This window comes from Nelusetta ayraudi, unplaced genomic scaffold (assembly GCF_046127955.1).
Source record: "Nelusetta ayraudi isolate G7.1 ecotype Tasmania unplaced genomic scaffold, CSIRO-AGI_Nayr_v1 ptg000015l, whole genome shotgun sequence".
NCBI classification, from domain to species: domain Eukaryota; kingdom Metazoa; phylum Chordata; class Actinopteri; order Tetraodontiformes; family Monacanthidae; genus Nelusetta; species Nelusetta ayraudi.
In genome coordinates, this window is record NW_027466065.1 from 3,252,001 (window position 1) to 3,274,330 (window position 22,330).

At 45.3% G+C, this 22,330-nt stretch overlaps 4 protein-coding genes across 5 annotated transcripts; 2 read left to right on the top strand and 2 right to left on the bottom strand.

Moving 5' to 3' along the window:
• The first annotated feature begins 1,304 nt into the window (after positions 1–1,304).
• nfkbiab (nuclear factor of kappa light polypeptide gene enhancer in B-cells inhibitor, alpha b) lies at positions 1,305–4,703 on the top strand. 2 transcript variants are annotated; one of them, XM_076023516.1, is made up of 7 exons: positions 1,305–1,560; positions 1,591–1,647; positions 2,591–2,696; positions 2,808–3,018; positions 3,592–3,680; positions 3,782–4,042; positions 4,215–4,703. In XM_076023516.1, exons 1-7 carry the CDS (start codon positions 1,364–1,366, stop codon positions 4,248–4,250), a joined length of 957 nt encoding a protein of 318 aa, XP_075879631.1. In that variant the 5' UTR covers positions 1,305–1,363; the 3' UTR covers positions 4,251–4,703. The 2 variants fall into 2 exon arrangements, with proteins under 2 accessions (XP_075879631.1, XP_075879630.1); XM_076023515.1 differs by having other exon boundaries at positions 1,305–1,647.
• Positions 4,704–7,468: 2,765 nt separating this feature from the next.
• prorp (protein only RNase P catalytic subunit) lies at positions 7,469–15,380 on the bottom strand. The gene is made up of 10 exons (XM_076023500.1): positions 14,662–15,380; positions 14,011–14,149; positions 13,681–13,915; positions 13,299–13,594; positions 13,160–13,207; positions 12,857–12,989; positions 9,315–9,425; positions 9,052–9,200; positions 7,758–7,956; positions 7,469–7,675 (listed from the first exon to the last, which is right to left on the bottom strand). Exons 1-10 carry the CDS (start codon positions 15,074–15,076, stop codon positions 7,547–7,549), a joined length of 1,854 nt encoding a protein of 617 aa, XP_075879615.1. The 5' UTR covers positions 15,077–15,380; the 3' UTR covers positions 7,469–7,546.
• Positions 15,381–15,817: 437 nt separating this feature from the next.
• On the top strand, positions 15,818–19,424 carry ppp2r3c (protein phosphatase 2, regulatory subunit B'', gamma). The gene is made up of 13 exons (XM_076023504.1): positions 15,818–16,004; positions 16,141–16,265; positions 16,364–16,468; positions 16,708–16,820; positions 17,038–17,135; positions 17,222–17,292; positions 17,373–17,505; positions 17,589–17,644; positions 18,296–18,371; positions 18,500–18,636; positions 18,729–18,866; positions 18,981–19,040; positions 19,120–19,424. Exons 1-13 carry the CDS (start codon positions 15,938–15,940, stop codon positions 19,315–19,317), a joined length of 1,377 nt encoding a protein of 458 aa, XP_075879619.1. The 5' UTR covers positions 15,818–15,937; the 3' UTR covers positions 19,318–19,424.
• Positions 19,425–19,500: 76 nt separating this feature from the next.
• Positions 19,501–22,230, bottom strand: fam177a1 (family with sequence similarity 177 member A1). The gene is made up of 5 exons (XM_076023522.1): positions 22,080–22,230; positions 21,385–21,570; positions 21,041–21,107; positions 20,684–20,781; positions 19,501–20,524 (listed from the first exon to the last, which is right to left on the bottom strand). Exons 1-5 carry the CDS (start codon positions 22,149–22,151, stop codon positions 20,309–20,311), a joined length of 639 nt encoding a protein of 212 aa, XP_075879637.1. The 5' UTR covers positions 22,152–22,230; the 3' UTR covers positions 19,501–20,308.
• Positions 22,231–22,330: the final 100 nt, after the last annotated feature.

Genomic DNA, 22,330 nt, shown 5'->3' on the forward strand with positions numbered 1-22,330 from the left:
TGGGAGGTGAAACAAGCCTGGAGTTTCCCTCGGGGCCTTTGGAACATCACGTTCGACCTGCTGTTTGTTTTTGAAGGCGCAGACTCGCGGCGTCTTCCCTGCCGGGCGGTGAACTCGGGAATCTTTCAAGTTTTATCTATGGAGGAAGTGAATTATGACTTAATGCCGCTTTGTCCGGCATTCGATCGGAGGGAGTTTGAATTCCCTTCCTTTTGAGATAACCGGGGCTGCAGTTGGTGAGCGCCGACCTATACATGCCTGGCTCATTTTGCAAGTTTTTTTTTTTTTTTTTGCAAAGTGAAACAGTCCGTGCGTCAGAGCACCAGAATGCAAGTGTATTGAAACTTTTAAAGCTCTGGAGAAAAAAAAAAGAAGCCTCGCTCCAGCCCTCCACCTCTCCCCACCTCCCTTCCCCTCTGTGAAGAGTCTGCTGAGCAATACTTCCTTTGGTTGAGTGATTCAGCAGGCAACATGATTGTGTATGTGCAAGTGCAGTTTGTTTGTTTTTTTTTTTGCTGGACTTTTCAAGCAGCAATCCCAGAAGATTTTGTGGGACTTTTTGCAGCTTTTCCACTTTGAGAGTTGAACAAAGTACTCGTGTGCCCCCATTTTGCTCAGAATTACTATGGAAAGTATCAAAGGTTTGTTGAGTAGTTTTAGCTCCACACTGTTGCTGTTGTTGCTTTCAGTGCAGTATATCATCCATCCAAATAAGAAACAGAGACACATACGCCATATATCTCACCGCATGTGAGAAAACACAAAAGAAAACACAACAGAACAGAAGATACATTTGAATGCGATGTGGATGTGAATACACGCGTCTACAAATAAATATTGCTTTTATTTGTTTTGACTCTGGAAAGCACCTTGTGCACCATTTGGTTGTTGGAAGGTGCTACATGAATAAAACGTGATTGATTGATTGGAATAAATAATAAATACCCACGTTCAAAACGTGCAACCTGTTGCAGTGCTGTTTAAATAAAAGTATAAATATTAATTGCAGCTATGTATTTTTATTTTTATTATTATTATTTTATTTATTTATTTATTTATTTTTAACAGGTATATTTCCAGCCTAACCACTGCCGAAGTCTTTCTTTATGCACAGCAAATACACCCTTGCATTGTGCCTTTGCAAGCGAGCTGTATATATTTACATGCCGAGACAGAAATCCCCTCCTGGAGCCAGCAGTCTGTGCTGCTGCTGCTGCTGCGTTATTCTAGGTGACACTTTTCTGGAAATCCCCCACCTAGCCCTTAGCTCCGCCCCTGCGAAGACATTTACACAGCGCCGCCCGCCGCTCACTCAGAGTTTAGACACAAACCCAAACGCGCATCGCCTCGGATCTCAGCAACCATGGACCTCCACAGGGCCACTTTGTTAAACCGAGCGGACTACGGTCGGGATCCCAAGGAAGGGAAGCAAGTGGCGTCGACGGACGACCGGCTCGACAGCGGCCTCGACTCGCTGAAGGAGGAGGAGTACCAGGCGGTGGCGGAGGAGATCCGGCGGCTCCATCTGGAATGCGAGCCGCCGCAGCACACGCAGGCTGCGGCTGGAGCCGGAGCCGGGGCCGGGGCCGGGGCCGGGGCTGGAGAGTCGCACGAATGGAAAACGCAAATCACGGAGGACGGAGACACGTAAGTCGACTGGGGGGGGGCACCCGGTTTCGATAATTAACGACGGGAGGCTGTTTTGTTCCGTTTTGTTTTCGGCCCGACGCTGCGGTCTGGAACGTAAAGGGATTCCTCCGCCGTAATCCGCCTTTGAAGCCGCGTCACAGGCCCGGGCCTAACTAGTCCCGATTTGGACGGTGACTCTGGATCTTTAATGCCGTTTGGTGGCGGTGAGTTTTTACGTTGCGTAAGGGTTTGAAAATATCCTCCACGGGTGACCTGGGATTTTTATGAGGAGACTTGTGGCGCTGTTGGACGTAAACAAAAGGCTATTATCAGGAACCGGGGGGGGTGGTGGTGGTGGTGGTGGTGTCTACTATGGCCGCGGGTCAGGTTGGGAAAGTCCCAGGCGCGCCGCCAGAAGAGAGAGAGAGAAAAAAAAAAAAAAAAAGTCCGACGCGCGCTCCCGAGGAAGAGGACTACAAACACAACACTCAGAGCGGCTGAGGCACCAGCACAGTTTAACTCCGTGTGCTTGGAAATTACTACTACTCCTTTTTCTACGCAAAGCACGTGACCAGATTGCTTAAAATAAAACAACGTGACCACTGCCACTGCTTTGTATGTTTTTGCACAACAGAGGGTGTGAAAGTGAGAGTTTTGCAGTGACTTGTAGATATGGATTGGCAACTACATTCAGTTGCTGTTAGTTGCCCAGAAAGCACAGTTAGGGGATGTGGGGGGGTGTTATTCCATGTTGGGAATATTCCTTTGCTCTTTGGACACAATGGACAGTTAGGAGTCTTATATCGCTGTCCATTCCTTCCCTATGTAATCGAGAGAGTATATGTTTGGACTGTTGGGTACAACATTAAACACCAATCGGTCCGTTCGTTCCACGTGGACCGTGTCTCGGTGCTCGGTGGAGATTTGCCTGTTCGTCAACTGCCTCTCTCTTTCTCTGCAGGTTGCTGCACCTGGCCATCATTCATGAAGCCAAGGACTACATCAGAACCATGATAGACCTGTCCAGGAACACAGACTTCATCAACAGACAGAACTACCAGAGACAGGTAGGAGAAAAAAAGTCTTCTTGTACAAAACAAAGACACTATTTTATTTTTTATTTATTTTTTCTATGTTATTATGATTGTATCTCACCTCTTGTCTTCCTCCCATCCCAGACTCCTCTCCACCTGGCGGTGATCACGAATCAGGCAGACGTCTGCCAACACCTGTTGGCGGCCGGCTGCGACCCGACGCTGGTGGACGACGGCGGGGACACGCCTCTGCACATAGCCTGTCGCCACGGCAACCTGCCCAGCTTCAGCGTCATCACCCAGAGCTGTCGGCCAGAGCATCTTCACGCTGTGATGGCTGCCTGCAACTACCACGGTGAGGGTTAGATAGATAGATAGATAGATAGAGACTTTATTGATCCCTTTGGGATGACTCCCACAGGGAAATTAACACACACACACACGCACACACACACACTCATCCGTGATAATCTCACTGGACCTAAAAGAGATTTTTCTAATTTTCTAATTTTACAGTTTTTATAGCCAGTTTTCAAATCATGCTTCTTCCCTCTTCTTTTCAATTTTGAAAACCATGCTGATGCAATCTGCAGCCGTGGTGGGAGTTTCCATAATGCGACACCCCACCGTCTGTGCGTGAAAACAGGCTTGACGCAGATGAATGTTGCCGCTGGGCTGGGCTATTATTTAAAGCAGTGGCCACTCAGGCCTGAACACTGTGTCTAGGAGGAAGAAAGCGTTTACGCAAGCGAGGGAAAGGCCCGACACCCATTCATGCCCTCACATACTGACTCTACATGACTTTTTGATTTTAGTCATCTGACTCCAAAGTTTCCAGGTTTTAGTTTCTTGAGAGCTTCTTTGCTCTTGGCTTGTAAAGAACTTCTTTGTCCTAAATCTCCTCCGATTTATTTTTTTTCCGATTCAGGCCAGAACTGCCTCCACCTGGCGTCGGTTCAGGGCTACCTCTCACTGGTGGAGAACATGGTGGATCTAGGAGCGGACGTCGACTCGAAGGTAAGCCGCAGCAGCAGCAGCAGCAGCAGCAGCAGCAGCAGCCGTTCTTTACCGGCTGCACTCTGGAATCCCGCTGGAACTAAAACGTTTCCGTCCCGCAGGAGCAGCGTAACGGCCGCAGCGCCCTGCACCTCGCCGTCGACCAGCAGAACTTCCAGCTGGTCCAGCTGCTGCTGAGGAAAGGGGCGGATCCAAACCTCCTCACTTCCGGAGGCCACACCCCCTACCACCTGACCATCGGCCGCGACAGCGACGCCATCAGGCAAGCGCTGTACCAGCTGACCGAACCCCACCTGAGGGAGCTGCCCGACAGCGAGTCGGACGACAGCGAGCAAGAGGAGGACGCAGAGTCTGATGAAGAGGTGTGTGTGTGTGTGTGTGTGTGTGTGTGTGTGTGTGTGTGTGTGTGTGTGTGTGTGTGTGTGTGTGTGTGTGTGTGTGTGTGTGTGTGTGTGTGTGTTTCAAAGTTTGTGCCGTTGGTTGAAAAGAATATCCATTAACTGTTTGTGTGTTTTTTTTGTTTTTTTTGTCTAGGTGGGCTATGATGACATCCAGTGGAATGGAAACTAGCAGGAAATGACTGAGAGAAAAACAGAGAGAGCGAGCAAGCGAGAGAGGAAGTCACAGAGGCTGCAGTGATGACTTTTAAAAGACAAGAGAACAAGTCTGGCCGCGACTTCCAGCGGCGGGGGTCACATGACCGACGGTGGCGTTGACGCAGACGGCCGATAGAGCGGACGGCCGAGACTCCACCTCTGTTCGGGGCGGCAGGAAAGGCAGCGAGGGAGACACCAGAGCGCTTCGTCTTCGCCGCGGCGTCACTTTGTCGCGACTCGGCCTCCGCCGTACCTGCAAGCGGCTCTGTTGTACGATATTGTAAATGCTGTGCATAGCAAAGATGTATTTTTATGGAAGCTGTGAAAAAAACAAAACGTGTACATTTGAGCGGGTTGTATATGCAGACAGACAGCGAGCGCCGCGACACACTCCAGTTAAATTAAAGACACAGGTATTTAACAGGAACCCAGCCGTGTGTGTGTGCGTGAATTATTACTTTTTTCCTCCCAGGATGTGGAGGGGCGACGTTGGGACGAGCGAACCTCGTCTTCGCTGACAATTTTCCAAGGGCTCTAATTTGATGGGGAGTCACTCCTGAGCGTGTCTCCCCGCCGCCGTCTGAGTGTCTGAGCTCCAATCAAAACATGACATTAGCGGCCCAGTTCTAACGTCGGAGAGGCCGCGCTCTTATTTTCCCCCGACGGTGCCACGCACTCCCACGGGAGGAGCAGGAGGAAGTGGCGGCGAGGCTCCAGCAGCGCCAGAGATAACAGTCACAGGGACATGGTGTGCGTGTGGAATGAGGCTCAGTCATCCAAACGAGGAAGTTAGGGGTTTTTTGTGTATGCGTGCGTGTGTGAAAGAGAGCGGGGGGGCGGGGGAGCCAAGAGGGAAGGGACAGGAAATTCCCAGGAACAGAACATTCAGCTGTTTGTAACATTCCTGCGTCTCATTCCTCCATAGAAGGGAATCTCCGTCTAATCACAGGACAGGTCGGTCAACTGGAGGGCGGCAGGAGGCCAGTTTTTAAAAAAAAAAACATCGCTCAAACTCAACAACACAGGCGAGGGGAAGCTCCTTGAAATGCGTCTTCGAGGTCCAGTGTGTAAAAGTTCTGAAGGGAGCCCACCTGACAGCGCATGTCGGATTTACTGTCGGGCCGCTGTCAGACGGGCTTCCTTTAAATAATGGTGGTGCAAGATAGCAGCTAGTTAGGAGCAAGACCCTTGTTGCTCTATGTATCGTCTTACATATATGAGAACTGTTCTCTAGGAAGGGAAACCAACTTTTATCGTACTGCAAATATACACTTTTATTAATGTATTTATGGGCCGTATATGGAGCTTCTACCAACATACAAATCATAGATCAAGCCAAATGATACACATTGGAACTTTAAATCATCAATAATATCTTTCAGATTTTTTATTCTGTTCATAAGGTGTGTGTACCTTGAGTGCAGGAGAAGCAGTAATAGAAAGCAGAAATCAACAAAATGCAACTGCCCTTTATTTACTGAGTGGAAGCGTAGCAAAAGTTTTTTTGTTTTTTTTGTTTTATCAAAGTGGGGCAGCAAGTGGTTTGTGCAGGATTTCCACTGGCTGCACAGCGTGAGGGCCACGTCACAGCACAGACAGGGACGTCTCATCAGGATAAATCTGGAACCAAGTGTGGAAACAATTAGAGCAAACTGGCGACAGCTGAGCTCCTAGACAGTGGTTGCTGCCGGAGAGATGAGCTTTGGATGCAGCAGCTTGTTTGGAACTGAAGGCTTTTCCTTGCTCCTGCCTGGCGTTGGCCAGAGTTTAGTTAAGGAGGGTTTCTCCCCCCCCCACTCCTGGACCAGTAGGGAAACTTCACGACATCCTGCGAAAGGTCACCAAAAAAAAAAAAAAAAAAGGATTTATCTTATAATTACCTTCCAAATGTTGGATGCCGTTGGAAGGTAATGCATTTGACCTTTTGCATTAGGTCTTGCAAACAGGTCGGTCCTGCTCAGTGCAAAGATAATTATGTGTTTCGTAAGAAAGTGGGCTAATAGCAGCAGCAGCAGCAGCAAACAGGGACATTGAGTGAAAGCTGGCAGTCTTGGTGTTTGGGTGTGGCCACCCGGCAGGGATGTTGTTGTTGCAACGGCAGAATTCCCACAAGCCCTTTTCTTCCTGGATTAGCATGCTGGAACAGAGCACGCCGAGGACTTTTTGATGCGGACTAAAGCGAGGAAGAGGAAGAGGAAGAGGAAAGGAAAGGAAGACTTGGGTGCAGAAGGAGTTCCAGTAAGGACGCACGAAACAGCAGGTTCATGAAAGCAGGAGCTAATTGGCGGTTGCAATGCATTCTGCATTGTTGGCCCACTTCCGCGTTACACCTCCACAATTAAAGTCATTTTGGCCGTAGTGAATCTATTCAGGGTGGCTGTCGCCCGTCTGACCCCAATCGGACGAGTGTTGCGTTTTAAAGATGGGGGTTTGGAAAGGAGGAGACGATGCTGACACGCTGCTGAAGCGGAACCATGGAATCATGACTGCTGTTAGTAACAAAGGTGAACACAAGGCGGCGAGTGGCACCGAAATGTTATGCTAGTATCACCAGAAAAACACTTGTCAACGCATGTTTTAAAAGGAATTGAGATATGTAACATTTGTTTGCACTAAAGCTGATACCATAAATGTCCACCAGAGGGCTTTTGCATCCCGTCCATCGCTGCCGTGGCTGTATTATAAGAACTGGATACCGGACTGGCAATATGGTGGCAAGCCAATTTTTTTTTCCCCCAGTGGCCACTCGAGGTACTGCAGAAAAACAAAAACAAAAAACACAGTCCCAAAAAGCATTTTCCCCATAGACCGCAATACACTGTGACCTGAAATGCCATTCATAGCAAATCTTTCTATTTTAGATTTTTCACTTATGATCTTTTAGTCATTGAAATGAATGCGCCGCCATCTTTGACTCTGGGGGGGGGGGGCTGATCGCTGCTCATAGCTTTAACGTTCACAGAGTCTTTGCTTGCGAAAACATAACCCGATGTTGTTTCAAACTGACCTCAACGCCGCTGCTTTACGCAATACTGATCTGAGTTGAGTTTTAGAAACCGTCTTGCCTTGGTACTTGTAGAACATTGCAACATCTTTGTAGCTTGACGCAACTCAACTGCTGTGTGGGCACCAAATGAAGGTTGGTAGGAGAATACGTATTTTCCCCCTTAGATTTAACGGACAGACGGACCATTGTTCATGTTTTGTTTTTGGTTTATTTGCGAAAGCCTTTATTTACATTTGAGAGTGGAAGCTCATGGGCGTGAGCGTTCAGCGCTTCCTGGTGAGGCAAAGCCACCGCTGGGGCACTTCGTAGGTGCTCCTGTCCTCCGTGTCGTCGTATGGGAGGTGCCACGAGTCAGCTGACGTCTGGACAATGGTGTCGTAGCTGGGGATACTCTGTCCACACACACACAGAGTTAGTAAAGGTCTCCCATCCACCAAGCTTTTCCTCCTCACGCCTGCTTCTAGCTCCCCTCACCAAGAATCGGACTCTCCGTCCCGCGGCCACGTTTCCGTCCACGACCAGCTGGTGGCCTCGCTGCCACTTGAAGAAGAGCCGCCTGACGGCTCCGTCCGGCAGACACGCCTTGTGGTCCCTCATCAGGTCCCGGCTCACGAATCGACAGTGGTGGCCAGAGTGCAGGGTGGCGTACAGCAGAAAGGGGTCGTCCTCCGAACTGATGGGTGCAACAACAACAACAACGATGATGACGAGAAGAGTGAGTGAAAAACGCCTCGGACAGAAAACCTTCAGACTCGGGATACACTCATGCTGGGGTTGAGTATTTTACTCATACTCCTAATATTCAAGCCGATACCGTGACACTCATACCAGTTGTATTCGTATGTGTGTGTGTGTGACCATTGTGTTCATTTTTGTAGTGCAGTGAAACTAGTGGCACCCATGTTCTAGAAAAACGTGCTGAGGAATGTTGCTCGAGTAACAGAACATCTGTGAAATTTTTTTTTTAAAATCTAAGTAATTCTATAATGTGTACTGGCCTTATTAAGCACTCCATATTAGTGAGTACTGAAATGCACAAACGATTAGGGCCACAGGAAGAGAAAGAACTATTACAGGGAGGGGATTTTTATTTGAGTTTTCATTTCAAATTTTAAGTTTAAAGTTAAATAAAGTCAAAATTTTGTGAAAAAAGGCGACGTAAAAAAAAAAGACGAGATTTTGTAAGTCCACGTTAAAAAGACGAAATTCCGTAAACACGGTAGACATTTTTATGAATATAGTCGACGCAAATAAAGTGGAAATTTTGTTGAATAAAGTGGACGGCGTTACCCGAAAGCAAACTGCTGAAAGCAAGTGTATCCCACTAGGCTCACCCAAAGTAATTAGGAAACTGGCGAAAATGGAATTACTCCACTCGACCTGCGCACAGAGCCTTTACACTCGACATTCTGACTTACTTCACGTTGACATTAATTGCAAAATTTCGATTTTATTCGGGAAATTTCATTGTTTTTTTTTTACGTCAACTTTATTCTCAAAATTTTGACTTTAATCTCGAAATTTCAACTTTATTCTCAAATTGGAAACTTGAAAAAATCAAATAAAATTCAATGTAAATTTTTTTTCCCCCCTCTTCTTGTGGCCCTACTCCTCTTCCGTAGAAATGCAAGTACTCGTACTCCACTCATTTAATAAAAAAGTGGTATCGGTGCATCCCTACTACTGCTAACTCGCAGCAATCCCGCAACTGTTTCGCTGCTGACTGATATACAAAGCAGTGCGTATTGCATCGGTATCAGACGCCTACATGTTCTCCGTGAAGAAGCAGTGAGCTTTCTGCCGGAGGAGCTCCATGTCGCGTCTGTCCCAGGATCTGGAGGGACGCAGCATGTGTCTCCTGCCCAGCACCAGGATGGTCAGACCCTGGAGTTCCAGCTCGGACACCACCGCAAGCAACTGAAACACACACACACACACACACACGGCTCAATTTAATTTATTTTTATTTTTTTGCAGAACCTCAAAGTCTTGACCATAAAACCAAGGAGACCATAATGACACGCTGCCTACCGTCTCTGACAGTTTGCTTTTGTCCTTGTGGATGTTGGCCACGTTCAGTCCGTCCACCACCACGTCAAACGGCGGCCTCTTCCTCACAAACAGCTTGAACCTCTCCAGCTCCTGATCAGATGGCAAACAAATGAAGGGGTGAGGTGGGGGGGGGGGGTTAGGGTTGATGGGGGTCAGACCAGAGGAGGTGTGAGGGACATGTTGACACACAAAACAAACGACGACAATGTGGTCTGAGATGAAAACTAAATTATTTTTTTAAGTAATATATATATATATATATATATATATAGAAAATATATATATATATATATATTTTTTTTTTTGCAGTGGAGTTGCAGATTTGACCTGCTTGGCGGCTCAACTCCCGAGCTGTTGCTGCATTTAAAATGCTCTGCGACGTCACAAAGGGCTGATTGATCAATATGGGATCGGGACCTAAGACTTGATTTAGCAGCGGCTCTCGTGCCATCGTGGACTCCTGCCCTCCTAAACACAGACAAACACATTCTACATGGACAGCAGCTATGCCACCCCACCACTTAACATTACAGCCCATTTGAATTTCAGAACGGTTTGACGTATACAACACAACAACATCTATTTATATACATCTACGTGTTTATATTGATATGCCTCATATACTTATGTTTTTCTTTCTGTATTTCTATATTTGAATTATTTTATTCTTATATATCTACATCTATGTTGTGAGAGCTTTGTTGTCCAACCTGTAACTCAGAGTCTGGCCTGTCTGCCACTCTGGATACTTACTTACTTACTACTTACTTAGTGGAACTTACTATACTCTCTTCTCTCTCTACATTGTTTGTATTTGCTTCTCACCCCAACTGCTCATAGGCAGGTGACCCTCTGGAGTCTGCATCTGTTGCTTCCCACAGGGGGGGGGTGTTGCTGGCCACTGTGGCACCTTGCTTGCGCTGAGGGCCCAGCTGGTTTTTCCTCTGATTGTACAAAGCGCTTTCAGACGTCTTTGGATGTGATTTAGCGCTGTACAAATAAAAGTGAATTGATGGATTGATCAATAAATACCAGACTGACTCCACATGAAGCAGCTACCCTCCCATCGTCGGGCTGCAAAAAAAAAAAAAAAAAAAAAAACGTCTGCTCGTCGCTGTGTAGTCAGAATCGGACCGGATTTGCTTAGCGTGCCAGAAGTGTCTCGACCCGGCGCGAGCGAAAGCCCAGTGGCTCTGACAAATCAAGGCTGATTTACGGGACGTCTGACTGATGTGAGCACCGAAAGGGTGCGGGGGGGAAAGTTTGCAGGATGCTCTCGTTCCTCATATCGGAGGAGTGAAACTGAGCACCTGCGCGCCTGCCTCGCGCTCGCTAGGTTTTTCCTCTGCGGGTAATCGAACCACTCAGTCAGCCCGCGCTTCCTCCCCAGTTCTGGCGGGACGCCAGCTCACTGCCACGCTCAGTCTCCTCACCCGCTTTCCCCCCTGAAAACACACTTCTCTCCCTCTTGGAAAAATGTTGCTTTTTCTTGGTTAGTGCCGGACTTGAATTGCAAATGTTTGAAGCGAAACCGCTGTCATGCACTCGAACAGCACGAGACTATTTACAGGAATTAGCGGAGGTTTAAATCTCCCTCCACGCCTGAATGCAGCATTGTTGCACCATGTCACAGTCTGGTGTGTGTTATTTTATTTATTTATTTATTTATTTGCTGAGTTGACAGTTTTTCTCTTACAGTGCAAGAAATTCAAATTTACGTTTCACAAGTGTGCGTGTGGTAAAGCACCACGAAAGTGAAGATTCAGTTCAGCAGTGTTCATATTAATAGCACTTTCACTTTTACACAGGAGCGCAGTGGAAACCAGCCGCTATGAAATCCCCTCGATCTGAAACTCGCGCGCACTTTCGCAAATTAGAACATTTTTTCATATTTCTTCTCCGATGGAACGCAGCCGAGATGATTACATAAACGTCTACTGTTTTTTTTTATATATATATAAAGTTGGCAAATAACTGGCAAAGAGTTTATAATTACAGAGCAAAGAAAATAAACTCTTGAAAAGCAGCTGCGGAGTGGAGAGAGAGAGAGAGAGAGAGAGAGAGAGAGAGAGAGAGAGAGAGAGAGAGAGAGAGAGAGAGAGAGAGAGAGAGAGAGAGAGAGAGAGAGAGAGAGAGCGCCAGCAGGAGATGGAGAGCGAGGCAGAGTCCAGTATAATTATCCCGGGACTTTCCAGAGCTGATATGTGAAACTGGCTCATTGTGCTGCGGCAGATAATGTGACTGCTTACAACGCAGACCGGCAACCTGCACACGCGAGCCGCGGCGACGCGTGACGCACAAAACCCTCCCTCCCATCGGCTTACCAACAATTTAAAACAAGACTCTTTTATGCATACTATCGCACACACCATCTATACTAAATGATGGCGACATTCCTTAAAGTGTCTGAAGGATTTGGGGAACTGCTCACACATTTAGTTTGATGCATTTTTTCTTTTCTTTTTTTTTTGTTTACCTGCATAATTCACTTTATTTGTACATTAAATTCAAATATTACATTTGTAACTTACCCAGATATTGCATCTGGATGTATTCATAATAAACACCTTGCAGGGTGGAATAGTTAATATATTTATATATATATATATATTTAATTTTCATATAGATGAAAGTCCAAAGGCCAAAAAAACAAAACTTGCCCTTTTGTACCAGTGGTCCACATTCTCCTGCTGCAATTGGAAATCCTCTCATTTTAGCAGTTTTCTCAACCTAATTCCCTAAAGATTGATGGTCAGTGAGTCCACTCTTCATAATAGTAAAGTATTGTGAAATATGAAGACTTTTCTTGGTGCTACTGGTGTTTCCAAGCATCTTTCAAGAACTTTGCACAGATTGAAAAGGCAGAACAGGACAGGAAGCAGACAGGGTCATAGCACGGTGATGAATGAAAGAGGAATCAAAACAGGAAAAGTGTCCAAAATCCTGCAGAATCAGCATATCTTTGTCACGCTCAAGCTACATACAAAGTAGAGCAAAAAAAAAAATAAAAAAAATAAAAAAAATGTTCACCCAGGTTTATTAGGATTAATTACTATTTCTGGTTGAATTCATTCACAAGCCAAATTGTAAAAATCATAATTCGATGAGCGACGGCCATTCAAAGTGTTTTTTTCCGAGTGCATCAAATGCTGCTGCAGTGCATCCGCACGACGGTAGCGCCCCGCATTTCAACCTCGGTCAAAGCATGAAACTGCAACGCCTGCTTTAACGGGCAGGTTCTAGATTGTGAATAACTGGCGCCATCTAGCAGACGCAGAGGATACGAGCGAGCAAAACACGCTAATGTCAAAAGTGGCTCACCAGTTTCAAAGACTTGATTAAACATGTTTGGTTTAGGTGGAGATCAGATTTACTAATCGACTAATTGAATGATGAAGAATTGTTATCTGCAATAAGTAAAAACCAATGATGACCTAATTAGACTAATTGAATTTTCAGGATAATGGTGTGTGTATACAGCATGTGTGTGTGTGTGTATGCGAGTGTGTGCGTGTACCCACCTCGGGTGTGGTCTTGTTAAAAACGTCGCGGCCCTGAATGATGTCCGTCATCACGCTGTCCCTCAGCTGTCCATACTCTTCAACAGTCAGCTGGATGGACTCCAGCTCCGAGCCACAGCAATCACACAAACCCCTGCACACACACACACACACACACACACACACACACACACACACACACACACACACACACACACACACACACACACACACACACACACACACACACACACAGATAGTGTCACATACGTTCAGACCACACAGCGCTTCCATTCCTGCCGAGGTGGGAGGCGGTCACGTTACTTTGGCGAGGCGCTGGTCCAACTTCCTGTCCACTTCTGTCCCGCCAGACTAAGAACAGGAACACAGAGGAGCATTTTCAACAAGATGGCAATCATCTCGCGTTCAAGCCGTCCAAACATCGATCCTCCCGACGTCCTACCTCTCCAACCAGCTCTTGACGCTGTCGGCGAGGGCGTGCTGGGGGTAAACCTGGTTGTTCCTCATGTAGTGCAGGATCCCCAGCAGCTTCTCCTGCTGCCCCTCAGGCTGAGACTCTCCTCCGCCGCCCCCCGCCACGTTCCTCACTCCCTGGAACAGAGCGTCCCAGGTGTCCTCGCTGGGGGTCAGTCCCTTCTCGATCAGCTCGTCGTAGAGAGCCCACGCCGTGGCGGCGTCGCCGTGTCGCAGCGCCGCCACAATGACGTCCCTGTAGTTGTGCACCGAAGGGCTGAAGACCTGCGCGGGAGGGGGGAGGGGGGGCGACGACAACCTCGTCAGCTGACGGAGGGAAGACGCGGCTTCGCAAGAAGAACGTGGGTCACCTTGTTGAGCTCCTGCAGGATGCCGACGGCCTCCCTCCACCTCGCCGTCTGACTGAAGGACTTGATGAAGAGGCTGGAGGCCCCCGTGTCCAGAGAGGGGAAGCTCCCCCGCATGATGTCGTAGGTGTCAAACACCTCGTCGTGGTGGCCGCCGCTCACGCACAGCATGAGGTAGCGCAGCAGCAGCTTGTAGGACAGCGTCCCCGTTTCCATGGCCACGAACGTCAGCAGGGACCTGAGGCAGGCAGAGGGGTTCGCACGTTGCTTGGGTTCAGCCAAAGAACAGTGGAGAAGATGACGGACGGATGGAAGCACTCGCTCTCGTCTCACTTGGCGACGTCCAACTGGAGGCCGGAGTTGAACACGGCGCTCATTATCTGCAGGTCGAAGTGCGGAGGATTCCCCGCCGACTCCCTCAGCTGCTTCCACTCGGCAGCAGACAGCGGCCGCTCAGGCGGCTGCACCCTCCCTGTCAGACACCCACCGATGATTCCCAACACTCACATGACAAACTCTGCTAAACTAAGTTCAATTCCTTCATCCCTATTCACTCACTTTAAATCATTAATCACTACTTCCCACTGTCTTCCAAATCGTACGTGCTTTCTCTGATCGCCTCCGTTACTGTATTTTATAGTGTTGATCTGTATGTTCATTTTTGTTTCACTTTGTACTCTCGTCTACACTGGAACTGAGGCTTGCCTCAGTGTATTGTGGAAATTAAATAATGGTAACAAATTCTTCAAACATTTGCAATTTGACTAAGCATTTGTGAGTTACAGCAGTGTTTTAACTTCTATCACATGACGAGGGAGGTAGTAAACCAAATCGTTGCTCCAAAATGAATAGAAATGGTAGAATAATTTCTCAGTAGGATATTGATTTTTTTTTTTTTTTTTCATGATCTTTGATGAACACATTTCATCTTCTATCCAGAAACGTCAACATCGACCTGACTAAAACCGCCTCGCCTCTCCTTACCTGCTCCTCTGGCTGACAATCCTCTCGATTCCTCCACATTCCCCTCGTCCTCGTCCCGAGACAGAAAAGCCGATTTCCTCCTCAGCATCTCCGCCGTCCTCTTTGCTGTCCCGGCAGCAAACACAGACTTCGGGAGGGCTGGAGCCTGTCGGACAGAGGAGGTCTTCCCCCTTCCGGTCATGGCATCGTCCCGCAGTCCCTCATCCCGATGCCGAAAGGCGCTTCTCTTCGCGCCTGCGTGTGCGCTGTTCGCCTTGCTCTGGTTTCTGCCGTGCGGGGTCAGGAAGCGCTCAGGAAGAGGCAGCTGCGATTTGCACATGGCTGTGTTCGTGGTGCAGAAATGAGGTCCTTGTTGGAAGAAAGCCTTCAAGGGCCTCTGCCAAATTCTAACACTGAACATGAAGGTGGAACCCATTTGGAAGACGAGCGTCACAAAATAAAAATAATAAATATCGCGTTCATAAATAAGCACAAAGCTCAAGCTCAAACATGTTCTTATTTACATTGATACATAAACTGACGAGACCATAAATCTATTGTCACGGAAACGGAAGTTTCTTCAAGGGTCAACTATGTTCTCCATATTGATAAAGATCCTTAAAAATCGTCCCGCAATATACTTCCATGCCGTCATTAAATTACCAAAACAGATTTCTTCAGCTCAGACAACTTGAGGGACAACTGTGGGCACGACAGGAGTCGCAGACTCATTGCGTCATCAACCAGGGCCAGCGGTACTGGTTGTACGCGTCAAGTTTTCGAATGTAACGTAAGTAGAATTAAAACCGGAAACGCTTTAAGTTTATGGATAAATAATTGTTTTGTGATTTTTTTTTTTTTTTGTGCATATGCGCATTTTGCACAACTTAAAACAACAACAAAACATTTTGCTAGGAATTATTGTTTCACCCGAAAAAAATAATAATCACAAAACAATTAGTTCTGGACATAATTGAATATGTTCCATGTTCGTTGCTTAGCTCTTAAAATATGAACTACAATAAATACACAGCACAAATATACATAACACATTATTGACATACTAGATATCGTAGTCATCGAATGTTCTTACTTTTCGTTAACGCTTGATCATTAGTTTAGCAACGTTATGCCTTTATTTTAGGTTAAAAACTTCTAGAACCGGAAGTAGAATTCTAATCAGTCTACATTGACGTCTTTGTGGCTCCTGGCTAGCTTTGTTGTTTTAGTACACAAAAAAGTCCTTACGTGGTGTTTAAGTCGGCGTCCTTAATGTGACAAAGACATAACAGTCGGAATGGATAATAAACAAGAGTCAAATTGGTCGGATGTTTTAAAAAGAAGGCTGGAGGACTCTAAAAAAGGTGAGACCAAACGTAAACTTACGTAGCTAAAGATAAGTTGGTTAACTACAGGCTAAGTCAACAGTGAAAAGCACGCGGAAGTCTCGATTTTATTGACAGCAAGTTGATTTTAATTCAAAACTTTGTCGATGAGCAGAGCCGAGAAGCGACAAGGACACGAAAGCAGAAGAAACGGCGCTTTTTACCAAATACTACACTGAGTGGAAGGGAGGAGGCGCCCGAGACCAGTCCTACAAGAGCATCCCACGGTTTTACTACAGGGTAAATACTTGGCGTGACAACCCAAGTATTTGACGTCCATGCAACTGCAGTAAATTGACCAGAATTCCAACACTGACGATGATGACGTTTCCTTGCAGCTTCCGGCAGAGGATGAAGTTTTACTTCAGAAGCTGAGAGAGGAATCCAGAGCTGTGCTCCTCCAGAGGAAGAGCAGAGAGCTGCTAGACAATGAAGAACTCCAGGTAAATTTAAAGACAAAAGTTACGTTTTCAGTTATTTAATCATAGTAAAATATACGTACATGTGTATATTTGTTTTTGTCACATTTCATGCCAAAAGATGCCGTTCAAAATAAGGAACCATTCCTGAGGTCTCATTTGTATTTTGTACACTGATGTAATTATTATCATTGTGGATTATTGTGTGTGTGTTTTTCCCTCTCTCTCTCTCCCCCTCTCTCTTTTGGTCCCTCTGTGTGCAGAACCTGTGGTTTCTGCTTGACAAGCACCAGGTGCCTCCTCAGAGTGGAGAGGAAGCCATGATCAGCTATGAGGCCTTCCTGCAGGTCGGGGAGAGGGCCGGACCCAAGTGCAAGTAAGTAACTGGTGTTGTACTTCACAGCTTAGAAAATTGTTAAAAAATAACATTTTTCAATTTTCTCAGCTTATTAAACACATGGTATAAGTTGTTAGGTATGTTGTTCAGCTTAAGACGATCAAATATTTGTCACAAGGCAACATTTTGGCTCAAAAAGAAGTGGGCAGCTTTTTATTGCCAGCTTCGATGTTAAATGCTGTTTTATGTCCCTCAGGAACTTTTTCACCGCCAGAGTTTATGCCAAACTGCTACAGAACGACCCTTATGGCCGGATCTCCAACATGCAGTTCTTCAACTATGTCATGAGGAAAGGTGTGGAACTCTGGATTTGTGCTGAACTTCAAGTGTCTCCAGACGCTGGATTCCTGATTCTGATTTGTTCCCCCCCCCCCTTCCAGTCTGGCTGCATCAGACCCGCATTGGCCTGAGTTTATATGATGTGGCAGGACAGGGCTACCTCAGGGAGTTGGTCAGTGCCGTCCTTTTTTTTTTTCTCTCAGGAGAGTTTTATGCTCAGACTACAGGTTGACTCTTGTGGCTTGACTGCAGGATCTGGAGAACTACATCCTGGAGTTGATCCCCACTCTGCCTCAGCTGGACGGCCTGGAGAAATCCTTCTACTCCTTCTACGTCTGCACTGCCGTTCGCAAGTTCTTTTTCTTCCTGGACCCGCTTCGAACAGGTAAGTCAGAACCTCAGAGCCAAATGTAGACCAAGAAACGAGGTTACAATCTCAGCGTGTACAATTCCCGTTTTTGTTTTCAGGAAAGATTAAAATCCAGGATATATTGGCCTGCAGTTTTCTTGATGACTTGTTGGAGGTACATATTTTATTCTTTTGCCATTTTTGTCATGAAAACATCAGTTCATTACATTCTACACTGTACAGTTTATTCAAACACAAGGTAATTGATAGATATAAATTGTTTTTATAGATAAAAATGATCTATAAATATAGCATGTCTAGCATACGTATATGTAAGTGTATTTGTAGTTATGTATTTTATTATTATTTTTGATCCATATAGTACCTTATGTACATCAGGTGTATTATTACTGATTGCAGTGTTGCATTGTGGTGTGAATATATTGCTTTATTTTTGTATCTGTTTCCTTAAGATGTTTTGTTTTGGTGTGGAATTTTGAATAATGAAAAATGGGTGTAGGTAACATATACAGTAAGCTATGGCTTCTGCCTGCACCTTTTCGGTCTCTTTCAGTTGTATTCTTGTGTTATTCTTGTATTAATGTATATATTTTTTCTTAATTCTTTCCTGTAATTTATATGCTAATGGCTGACGAACCGAACCCCCCCGCCCCCAAAAAACATGTCACAATAATCTTCTCAGGATATAGTTTTGTATTTCTCTTATATTCTTTACACATCATTGGAAGTATTAGTTATCACAAGTGTTACGAAAAGCAATGTCACTTCCTGTTTGCACTCTGTCTCGTGCTGCCCGTGTCCACAGCTCAGAGATGAAGAACTGTCCAAAGAGAGTCAGGAGTCCAACTGGTTCTCAGCCCCCTCAGCTCTACGGGTTTACGGTGAGATACCGTTTTTTGTAGACGTTGCAGTTGTTGTGTTTTGTTGCGTGGCCAGATTAGATGGAGATGAATAGTAGATTGATTGATGATTTGCCGTTTGTTCCTTTCAACCTGCTGTGTTTATTCAGGCCAGTATCTCAATTTGGATAAGGACCACAACGGCATGTTGAGCAAAGAGGAGCTGTCGCGCTACGGCACGGCGACGCTCACCTCCGTCTTCCTGGACCGAGTGTTTCAGGAGTGTCTCACCTACGATGGAGAAATGGTTCGTCAAATCTGACTCAACCCTGAAATGTGTGCCACACTGAAGATGCCCTCCATTGGTCCACGTGTAATTTTCTCTTCTCACTGTTCTAGGACTACAAGACCTATCTTGACTTTGTACTGGCTCTGGAGAACAGGAAGGAGCCGGCAGCGCTTCAGTATATTTTTAAACTTCTGGACATTGAGAACCAAGGACACCTCAATGTTTTCTCCCTCAACTTTTTCTTCAGGGTATCGGCTGCACTTTGTCCTTACAAGCACAATTACTGCATGCAAGGAATTCATTCTTTCTATCCCCTTATACTTTAGATGACATTTTATTAATTTTTCCACTTTGTTCCTCAGGCCATTCAGGAGCAGATGAAGCTCCATGGACAGGAACCCGTGTCCTTCCAGGATGTGAAGGTGCACACGTGCACGCGCAGGTTACACTCTTAAGACATTTGTTGGAAGTTAACAGTTTGGCCCTTTTTTTTCTCTATAGGATGAGATCTTCGATATGGTGAAGCCCAAAGACCCCTATAAGATCACCCTGCAGGATCTAGTCAACAGCAGCCAAGGTGACATCGTCTCCAGCATCCTGATTGACCTCAACGGCTTCTGGACTTACGAAAACAGAGAAGTGCTGGTGGCCAATGACAACGACAGCAGCGGCAGCACAGCCGACCTGGATGACACCTGAAGAGGTTTCCCCAAGATTGCGCCGCTTTGTGTGAATAGACTTCCATGTTCTTGCCTGTTACCGTTACTGTGTCAGTGTGCTTCTCAAAATAAATATTCTTCTCCTTCTACAGTTGTCTTAATGTAACTAAGCCACTTGAGGTTTCATGCTATTTCTAGATGTGATGAGCAAACTCCAACAATCAAATGTTTATAGAATTTATTAACAGAAAATATGAATATACAGCTTCATTATAGGTTTTAGAAAAACCCAAACTTTGGCATAAGGCAGTCCCTTCAAGTTCAAAGAAGTTGTTCTTCACCGATTAATCCAGTTTAAAAAAAAAAAAACAATGTAAACTTTAGCACACTTTCAACTCTGTCTTCATCTTTAAAAAAAAAAAAAAGTTTGAATTGCAGTATGCAAAAGTTTGATGAATAGAACATACTCAATATGGATGAATGAGAGGTTTTAGCAAGGACCTATAGCTATTTTATATAGCATACATTTTTTGGTCTAACTTTACACTTAACATCTGCTTAACACGGTCAAAATCAAATTAGCTGGTAAAAGTATTATTGAATTAACAAGATTAATACATAAACGTCGTCATCCTAAATTCTTTAGGATTTTTTTTTTTTCAGATTTTGTCCAGTTTCTGAATCAGGAAGTTGTAGCGTTGATGTGTTCGTGGCCCCCAGAGGGCAGCAGGTGTTTGCTGCCTGCAGAACACAAGAGGGCGTTGTTTGATAAACTTTAGCAACTGAAATCACCATTTATTGAATCTTCATTCAATTTCATGTTGAAAAGAGCTGAGTGGCCTGTTAGAGATGATTTCACACTATAGACATTAGCAGGAAAGGCAAATGTTGCCACTATCACAGCCCTTTAAAATCATCACAGTGCTGTTAATCTCTGTTAAATAAAAAAAAACATAGAAAAAATAATATGCATCTAGAGTTAATTACACTGGTGAGTTAGCCACTGAACCAAATCTGTAGGTGTGCTGCTCTCAGGAGGGGAGCGTAGAGGGAACTCTGTTCGTTTCTGCAGAGATGATGGGCAGCTCGGGTTCAGGGTCAAAGCTGATGTTTACAAAGGCCGCTCCTGTTGTTACTGGCTGCTCGATGGTGGCCGGATCAGAACCATGCTGCTCGTCTCTCTGCTGCTCGACAAAGCGACGCTCTGCCTCCTCAGCCAGTTGGTTTTCTTCCTCCTCCTCCTCCTCCTGCAGAGTAAAGTGACATTTAACGCTGTTGACTTGCAAGATCGTGTTTGTGTTGTTAGCAGCGCCTCTCGGTCAACGGCGGGCGTGCCTGACTTCTATTTAGATAGGAGAGTTTAATCTGAAACTCAAGCATGTGAGCTGGTGCACAAGTCCTCCCACCTCTTTCTTTATGCGGTAGTACTCGTCAATGGCATACTGGTATTTGGGAGTAGTGATCCCGAACATTGAGGCCAGTCTCTCTCCCAGATAGTCACACGCTGTCAGAGACATGAGCATCATTAAATTAATGTTTAACGTTTGACCCAGATGAAGAGAAACAAACAGGGAAGCACAATATGGACAATATGTAAAGAAACAAAGAATTTAGTAAATCTATTCTACAGTTTCAGGCATTTTCTGAACAAAAGAACCCAAGTATCAGCTCATACTGACATTTCACTGCTGAGTCAGACACTGTATAATGAGACTACACGTTGCTGTAATCATGAATCCTCGTAATCCCACAGACTTCATTACCTGAAATAGTGGACGTGGTCATTCTCCACATTTGGAACCAAAAATAAGGACCCCAGGTCATTTTGGACTGCAACACACAATGAGCAAAGTGTGACACCAAGACCACATGTCAAACACAGGCAATTTGACAAAAAATAGCCCATGGTCTCCTCTCTGTGGCGGAGGAGATTGGTTTGCATCATGAGAGTTGAAAACAGAAATATGGAAGGAATTTGAAGAAAGAATGCAAAAAGACCCAGGTTAAGACAAGTGTCATTCATTGATATCACAGCGGACTGCGTGCAAAAAGTTAGTCAAGCAAACTACATGTGTCATGGATTAAAAAGTCAACAATCTGGCCCTACCGTGTCGACAGTGGAGACATCTTGCTTTCTACACTCCTCTTCCTCCTCTTCTTCGTCCGTGCTGTACTCCTCCATCGTCTCTCCGCTGGCAAAGTAGATGGTTCGGCGGGGAACCTTGACCCGCGGCTGTATCCTCGCTGAGTCTCCCATCTCCACTCTCTCCTCATCGTCATGACCATCATGACTCTGGCAATTTCAAAATAACAATACATTTGAAGAAGAAGAAGAAGAAGAAGAAGAAGAAGAAGAAGAAGTACAATGTATTTTTTCTCTTTCTTTCTTTCTTTTTTTATTATTATTAATAATAATAATAATAATAATAATAATAATAATAATAATAATAATAATAATTAGCCCTGTTAGCACTATGTTGTGCACTTATGCTGCTGCGAGAGAGGGATTTAGCTTATTGAAGGAGACATTTTAATAAACAAAGTAACTTGTCCTAAACATAACTAAAGTCGAACTAGGATCATTCTATGTCCGGGCACAACATAACAATATACCATGAACGACACGCAAAAGACGGTTAAAGTGTCAAACAAGAACTCCCGGGTACTCGTGAGTTTAGGCGCATACTTTGTTTGAGGAAGGTTAGCTCCTCCGCTAAGGAAGTAATCTCTATTAATCTCAAAAGTTCATTTTAATCACTGACGCAAAGTAAGGCTGACTACAGCGGTTTCGATCGGACAAACCTTATTCATTTCCATTGTCTGTGCCACTGAAACGTTCACGTTGGACAAAAACAACCGCAAATCAGAGGACATCTTGGTCGTTTCTTCCACAACAGCACGGTGTGATGTTTTGTTTGGTCCGTTGGCACCACTTCCCGTTGAACCTTTTCACAACAAAATGTGGTTTTAAAAAAAATATCATTACAATTTCTCTTTCAGCTATCTATCGTATCGTATTAGAAGTATAATTTTATTTTTCCTATATTATATCC